Source organism: Pseudochaenichthys georgianus, chromosome 16, assembly GCF_902827115.2.
Source record: "Pseudochaenichthys georgianus chromosome 16, fPseGeo1.2, whole genome shotgun sequence".
Taxonomy (NCBI): domain Eukaryota; kingdom Metazoa; phylum Chordata; class Actinopteri; order Perciformes; family Channichthyidae; genus Pseudochaenichthys; species Pseudochaenichthys georgianus.
The window spans coordinates 33,265,969-33,274,579 of record NC_047518.2 but is presented as its reverse complement, the minus strand read 5'-3'; the positions used below and the strand labels follow the sequence as shown (position 1 = coordinate 33,274,579).

The 8,611-nt window shown below is 41.0% G+C and overlaps 1 protein-coding gene across 1 annotated transcript; it reads left to right on the top strand.

Moving 5' to 3' along the window:
• The first annotated feature begins 6,690 nt into the window (after positions 1-6,690).
• LOC117460561 (1-phosphatidylinositol phosphodiesterase-like) lies at positions 6,691-7,690 on the top strand. Its single transcript, XM_071206161.1, has 2 exons — positions 6,691-6,734; positions 6,844-7,690. The coding sequence occupies exons 1-2, from the start codon at positions 6,691-6,693 to the stop codon at positions 7,688-7,690; spliced, it is 891 nt and encodes a 296-aa protein (XP_071062262.1).
• The last annotated feature ends 921 nt before the right edge of the window (positions 7,691-8,611 follow it).

The following is an 8,611-nucleotide window of genomic DNA, read 5'->3' as shown; positions in this document are numbered from 1 at the left end:
GTGTGTGTGTGTGTGTGTGTGTGTGTGTGTGTGTGTGTGTGTGTGTGTGTGTGTGTGTGCCCAAGGTTTAAAACATTTGGGACAGCACAGCAGTGAGAGAATGTTATGAGAACCAATATGTTGTTTACACTAAACTCGAAGGAAGCTAGACTGGAACATTTTAAATAAATCAAAACACTTGCACATTAATTAAATACATTTGACATTTAGCTCGAGCTGGGTTCAATACTTTTCTTTATGGTATTTAAAATTGGGCTCGAGTAGAACCCCTGGATTTGGCTTGCAACACAAAGTGATACTGATCTCTGTTGGACTTGGAAATGTTATGATTCAAAGTGTGCGCCTGTGAAAGAGGCCCTTGGAAAACAACATCTATTTTTTAACTGTAATTACTTATTTTAAAAAGATTGCAACATTATACTTTTTAAAGAATTGCTCAATTAATTTAACACATTTATTATGCACACAATAAAAACTTCAACAAATATATTGATCCTGGCTTAACCAGCGACCTTCACTCTGTTGTTCATAAGCTCGGTTTCAGAAAACTTGTCAGTAGTTTAACAACTATTTTAATTTTAGTAATGTCTATGGAGACCAATTGGTTGATACGAGAAATAATTTGAAGCAGTTTAATAAAGAATGTTAGACTATTTTTAAAACTGTAATTGAACTTCAACTTATATTAATTATCTGATTCCAGTGGCCAGTTGGAACAGACAATCAACAAAGTTTCCATTTTGCAGCAACAGCACAAAAGGTTTCAACAACAATTAATGAAACAAATAATACAACATTGACCTACAAAAACAGATTTTGCAACCCTGATCTCCTCAGGCAGGTCTCTGAGGGTCTCGGGGCGCAGGACGGGGCATAGGGTTTATACAAGGTCACAAACATATCTTAACATACCAGCAATACCATTTAAGAATGGATTCTTAAAGCAATATAATCTTCTTTTCTTCTTACACCTACAGCGCACACCCTGAACAGTGTGCTTCTTGTTTACATTTTCCTCTGCAGGACATAAAAACACTCTTTTTTCTATTTATTTTCATTTTGCAGCACATTTATACGACCAGAATTTTGCTTTACATCTTTATATTATTTATTTTTCTCAAGTCATTTACTTTTGGTGAGATAACTAAAGTTTAGTTCATTTTACCCTGGCTATGGACTGATTCATTATTAGTTGTTACAAAACATTCACAAGACGGCGGGACAAACCAATATAGACCCCCCATACAAACAATCAGACAAACAAAACATGAACTCCAAATAAACACCATGCGAGACAGCAAAACTCAATCCAGCTCAATTTAGTCCGGATTAAGGGGTTTTAGGGGGGGTGGGGAATTATCTCCAGTGGGGCGTCTTGTCTCACGCCTCACCCTTGTATACAAGTCATAGATCGGTGCCTTAAAGCCGTCCAAGAGCGATAACTAGCTTATCCTCTTGCGACAACCACTACTCTTTTCTAGTGGCGCTGTGCCCCCCCGATCGGAGCCCACAGACTTTTCCCCCTGCCCTTTCTCTCCAAACGACAGCCCAGTTGACTGTAGTCCGTACGACCAGCCTATGTACTTGCTATCGAGTTCACTTCAAAATGAAACACAGTTTGCTCTATGCTTGCTTGCCACTACCCACCTGTGATCAATTAGCCTATAATTGTATGTATGCACCCCTGACCGCCACCTGCTCCTCAATGTCTAGGGAGCCGTGGCGCATCGGGTGATGCACGCACCTCGTGCTGGCCCGTCTAACCATGAGAAAGCGGTCCTGAACAACGAGTGCTTTTAGACCGTCCCGTTGCAATAGAGACGGCGGTGTTGTGAGTTAAAGCCTATAGGCAAAAGCTGTGACTTTCTCCCTCTCTTTCCTGCACTTCTCCAGCTTCACAAACACGGGGAGGTTTTACACACACTCCCAAGGCTGCAGCTGGAGCCGTGTTTTGCAGAGAGGCGATAGCAGTAAATATCTCTGGCTGCTTATTTTCAACTGCTGTGTTTGGCCGCTAAGACCCTCAGAATCCGGCGATTTGTCCAATACAAATCTTTTACATTGCTTTCAATTCACACAGAAGCTCCACTTCACTGATGCCTTTCTTTAAGGTTTTCTGAACATGAGCTGTGCATGCTTGTATGGCACATACGTCCCGAGCAGCACACACTGTCAATCACAGATTCTGGTAAGGCAATGTTCAAATGTAGATTTGAAAATCACACCTACCAGCTCTGAAGATCTGTTGGCATCCTGCCGACAACGCCAAATTGTAATGGAAACTTCTGTGTAGCAATGCAGTGGGAGTCACCGACTCAGGAAGGAGACAGGGTAGAGCAGGAGCTTCGATGTCAAACACTGGAGGTTTATTTGGAGTTACGGCCGGAGAATTCACATCACAAGTCACACAGTCACGGTCTGACTGCACGGGTGGTTGCCACGTCAATTCTGGAGCGCCTCTCTCTTGCTAGCCCATTTAACTGGTTTCAAAAGAGAGTAATCAACATGTTTTGATAAGATAGCTTTAGACAGTTTGGGCACACTGAGTTACCTGCGTCCGCCACTTATGGCCTCGAATATGTCATACCTGGAGTCCACAAACAACAAAGAAGGAAGTGTCCCAGTGCACCCACAACAAAGACCATCTGTGACCTAGTATTGACCGGTCACAGAATGGGAACAATAACATTATTGGCTGAAGCAGCCTGTGTCCTTAAAGGACAGGAACAATAACATTATTGGCTGAAGCAGCCTGTGTCCTTAAAGGACATAAATAGACGTCAAGGTTGGTCCTGTATGTCACATCTAGGAGTCTGAGATAATTATTTCCCTAACACTATCTACATACATCTTATAAGAGTATAATACATATGTATAATATCAGTTAAAATAAGTGCTTCAACATAGTTAACATTGCTGGAGGTATGCACACATATTGATAGATGTCTTGTAATGCACTGTTGAGGAACCTGCGACCCAAGTTTTTCATTCATTGCATAACTACACCATAGTTGTGTAGGCCTATATGATATGTCAATAAACCTTAGAAAATCTTGAAATCTTGAAGGGGATGTGCAAAATAGTCATAGTCATTTACTTAACTATTAGTAGAGAATAACGAGTAATGAACATACTTTATAGGGATTCTATTAATATCTAATAATAAAAATAATGAAATTCAATAACATGCTTTAACCACTAGGTGTCCCTTTATATCAGCTGTGCACCTTTATGGTGTAAATACAGCCTATCTACCAATTGGATCAAATATAAAAGTCCGCCGAATTAGTGTTGATACTGCAAGGAGACGCATTGTGTGAAAAGAAATGTAAGATGTTGTTTAATTGTTGATATATTTATGATCCACGTCACGTTTTCAGTTCCTCATGTTTGTCTAGAGGTCTTCTCATCAGGGCTCTATAAATACAGAACTACGGCAGATATGTAATATTTAATGCAGCCGAACCGTGTATTACAATGCCGTTATGTGATGACTTTCAAAGAGAAAAGCAAGTACACTCGGAATAAAGTGTTTTCGGTCTGTTTCCGGTATTTGTTAATGACGATGTGCTGTGAGATGTGAGACTGGAATTTTACAGGGGAAAATAACGTTTCTGCACCATTTTAGATGCAGATTTTGTTAAACTAATATGTTTGCGCTGTGGACCAACACTATACTTTAACGGGGAAGGGAGTAGCAATAAAGATAACACCATTAAACAGTTACACAACATAACAGAAATAATATCGATAGCAGCGTCCCTAGCAACCACCTTGGTAACAATGAAAACGTTGTATAGACACAATTTCCTGAAGTAATCTTCGTAATAACTAGCAAACTAAAGATCATGTACATCCACTGCACACATAATCTGAAATAACAACTCATATTTCTCGCATCAAATGACATCAAAACGCATTTTAATGGCCAAAGTAACTTTAAATAGGCATTTTACACCGAGAATAAAACGAAGTTCGGCCATGTTTTTTTTTTTCTGCAGGGAGAAATGTAAAGATCACGTGACATAGACGCCAGCCATTGGAATGAATGGTGAAAACGTAGGCATTTTACAATTTCAGAGGCGTTTTCGTAGAAATACTACGTCCTACGTTGTGGACCAACGTAGTTATAACTTATTACACGTTTTTTTGTGAGACTGGGTTGGCTGTACACAATGCAAGGAGAAACACAGTGACTCTTCTCTCTTCAAAAAATATTTCAAAAGCTTACAGCACCGGGAATTTCCAGCATATTCAAGTTCTGTATAAACTGTAAAGCCAAAAGTACAATTTGTGATATTGGGCTAAATAAATAAACTTTGATTGACTTTGATTGATAGATTTGGCTCAATAAGTACACTTCACTTCAGAGCCCTCAAGAGCCAGATATAAATGTTTATTAGCGTCAACAATTGTGTTGCTATTAAAGGGTTTGCTACTGCCTAAAACTCAGTAACAGGAGTGTAAGGGATGGGATTTTTAACAGGTTTGAGATCTTTGATTTGAGAACATGAAACAATTTAACCAGCAGCACAATACACACAAAGAAAAATCAACATGATAACTGCATGGCTGTGACAGTCAAATGTGACTGGAATATGTACTGGTGTCTTTGGCTGAAGGGGTAAATGGATGCCTAAAAACCAGAGGGTTGGTGTTTCACCTCAAGGCAAAGTGACGTGTGTTGGGAGGCAAGATGGCATGCAAGGGTGTCTGAATTGGTGAAGATCACGTGAGGGAGGGCGGTCAAGGGCGGTCAACACGAGTGCAGACCAAACACCAGTGTCATTTTGGAGACAGTAGCCTACGACTATCTTGGACAAAGTTATAGTGGGGCCGGTGCCAAATCCGGCAGCACCATCGCCTGGTCTGCCACATGTGGAAGCCCCTCTTTAGTTTAGTGACGAGATGTGTACAGACCCGACGGGTAATAATGGATTATGACGGAAATTTGATGAGAACGAAAAACTCTAACGCCACCTCTGGCTGGCAGACTCTCAACAATGTCACCAGTTATGTGGTCAAGATTATAGCTTAGTCATTATCTTAGTATTGCACTGGTGTGGCTGCTTGCATTCAAGATAATTCCTGTTAAAGATCAAATCTAATCTTAACCAATTATTTGATTTAGGAACTCCCCTTCTAAAACACCCTTAAAAACAAACACCACCACAATCGGTACTAATATATTTGTATTAGGGATGCACGATATTGGTTTTTTGAAACCGATACCGATAACTCCCTGCTTCTCGAGACCGATACCGATAACCGTTAATAAAAAAAAAATTACGCCACTAATTATTTTAACGCGATTAACGCATGTGTATTTTTTTCCTTGGCCTCCCCGTAGTTTCAGAGCGCATCGACTTTAAAATACCATCTACAAGCTGATGCTGACAGCCCCGCTCCTGCTGCCTGCCCGCTTGTGGCAGACTACACTTCCACGCTCACCGGCAGGCACCGACTGGCCATCTGGAGGCCTGGGAGGGTGTGTGTATGTGTGGCCCGAGCGAGCGAGAGAGAGACCTTACGTGCATTGTTGTTGTTAGCATCTGGTGCTAGCTAGCTGCGCTAACGGATATAAGGAGCTGTTTAAATGAAAACAGAGGAGCGACATTTCGCCACAACTGCGCCGAGCACTTCACTTTATGCAGGAAGCCAGACAGTGGGACATTGTACGAAAAGTCAGCACACTCGGCACGGATAGTGCACAACATGATTGCAGCGTCCAGGCAGCTCGAGCATATGCCTTGAGTTGCAAAACTGGCAAACTTCTTGCCTTTTTCAAAAGCCTCGTCGATAGATAAAAGCCCCGGTGCCTTTGCAGCTGGCTTTGGATTTGCCGCTAGTTTAGCAGCGCAGGCGTCTTCGTACGCTTTTAACACACCATCGTAGCGATGGCGATGTTTCAGGTGACTGATCAGGTTCGAAGTATTGTAGCTCGTTGCCTTTTTCCCTCCTCGTGGAACTTCTGCATTACATTTGTTACAAATAGCAAGCGAACTTTCCAACTCTGAAACTTTGAAATAGTCCCAAACCACCGACGACATGTTTGTTTACTGTCCTGGCTTCACGGCCGCACACCATTTACGTCACAGCCAGGCGTGAGTTAGGGAGCGCTGGATTTGTGAAAAACTCCCCTCTTCCTAAACCACTAATACCACAGTACTGGCAAAACGGGAGGAGCCGGGTGAAAACAAGCGCCCCTCATCCCAATCCACCCACACCGCAGTATTTTTCCTTTTTTTTTACCCAAAAAATATATTGTATATTATCGGGGCTACTTGTATCGGGTTTATCGGGATGACGTCATAATTCCTAATATCGGGCCGATAATTATCGTGCATCCCTAATTTGTATGTATGACATCAAGAACAATCAGTCTGGATTACTTACCTGATATTTGTGGTCCACGCCTACAATTTTGCAGATAACCAAGCAATATAAATCAGGGCTGTTTAGTTGAGCCGTCCACATTCTGAGCGTTGGGTTAGTTTGCTGTGAAATCCTCCTGGCTGTAAGGTATAGTACCAATTTGACCTGATGGTGTTAATAAAATATTATATATAAATATAAATATTAATAAGCCTATCTTGGATTTCAAATGAGTAATTTATGAATGCATGTTTTTAGATTATGATTGATTTAGATGAATGCGTGTTTTCTATTTTAGATTGCATTTCAGCAAGAATGAAGTCTGGCCTGCTTTTCCAGTTCATATTGGTATCTGTCACGTGAGTATACTTTGAACATGTTGCAAGTAAAACACAAGAATGGATATGTTGTTATTAGGCTGCAATTTTGTGGCAATTGAGTTTAAATAATCTTTTTCTAAACCCTCAGTGTTTTCTGCCATGGAAATGACCAATTCTTCAATGACGATGCAAACCTCATTCTCCCGGGGTCCTACAATATTCCATGGATGTCGGGTGTTGAGGATTTCCGCACCCTCTCTCTCCTCACCTTCCCCGGTGCCCACGACAGCATGGCCCTCTACGGCGGTCCAGAGGCTGAACACCAGGCTTGGTCCCTGAAGGATCAACTTAGAGCTGGCATTCGTTTCCTAGATCTCAAAGTATTTGGACTGGGTACCACCCTCTATGTCATGCATGGGGTGATGTACCAGCACAGCACTCTCAGGGATGTCATTGACACTGTCCAAGCCTTCCTGTCAGAGTTTAAGACTGAGGCTGTGCTCATTAGAGTCCAACCAGAGTCTTTTGAGAAGAAAACTGTCAATGAAATGGTGCAGAGTCTAATTGGTAATGACCAGAATGTGTGGGTGAACACTGCAATGCCAAATATGGGTCAGGTCAGGGGGAAAATTGTCTTTTTGCAAAAGAGCACCTTCACACTGGGAATTCCACTCATAGATACAGACGGAAAGCATTACAATGAGGTTAGTGATGTTAAAAATAAAGACAAAATGATAAGTAAGCAGCTGAACCAAGCCACTGAAGCTTGTGGGGGTGATAATGCTATTTTGACTGACAGTACTGGCACAGGCTTTGGTACTTTCTGGGGAATGTTTCTGACTCCAAAGCGAGTCGCTGAAAAGGTAAACCCATGGCTCAATCAATACCTGAGACAGTTTTACCCAAATCAGCCCAGACCATGCTTTGGTATCATTGCCATGGACTTCCCCGGCATTGACCTCATTCAAACTGTTATCAATTTAAACTATTGGTGATAATGCAATGCACCCCACATGAGCTTGAGTGGGCTTATATCTGATGATTCACTGATGACTTTCATTCTTTCCCTTCACTGTACATTCTTATGTAGCCGCATAACTGGAAATCATAAAGCAAGCTGATTGCATCTTGTGACCATAATTATGACAAAAATAAATACAATTATATTGCTTTCTCATTGATCTGAAGCTTGTGTTGCTTATTGATGTTATTTCACCAAACGACTGCAATACTGTCTTCATTTATAGGTAAAAGTATCATGTGCAAAAGCTTAGTTAGGTGTTTGTTTGATTGTTTCAATTTCTTCATGTATAAACTGTGTTTATGCCACAAAATAATTACTACTTACTACTACTTAATAAAAAATATTGTCCTACATGTCCTATGCTAGATTTATAAACTAATGTCTTTAGTCCTATAGATAATACAGAAATATATAGGCTACTAAGCCTTTATTTTCAGAAACGTAGTCATTATGTTTTAAACACTAGGCTACGTCTTTATTTTTTAAAATTGTGTCCTTTTAAAACCTTACAGAGAATGTTTTCCTTTACAAGTCTTACTTTTTGTCTTCCCTTGTTCCCGTTAACCTTAAAAGGCCTTATGCGGAAATGGGCTTCGAGAAAAGAACGGAGCGAAGCTCCGTTCTTTTCTCGAAGCCGGGAGAAATGTAAAGATCACGGGAGAAATGTAAAGATCACGTGACATAGACGCCAGCCATTGGAATGAATGGTGAAAACGTAGGCATTTTACAATTTCAGAGGCGTTTTCGTAGAAATACTACGTCCTACGTTGTGGACCAACGTAGTTATAACTTATTACACGTTTTTTTGTGAGACTGGGTTGGCTGTACACAATGCAAGGAGAAACACAGTGACTCTTCTCTCTTCAAAAAATATTTCAAAAGCTTACAGCAC

Excerpts from the sequence above, each read along its gene's own strand:
- LOC117460561 (XM_071206161.1), top strand. The coding sequence starts at position 6,691 with ATGAAGTCTGGCCTGCTTTTCCAGTTCATATTGGTATCTGTCAC. Across the intron at positions 6,735-6,843 it reads TTCATATTGGTATCTGTCAC|TGTTTTCTGCCATGGAAATG; the intron begins GTGAGTATACTT and ends CTAAACCCTCAG.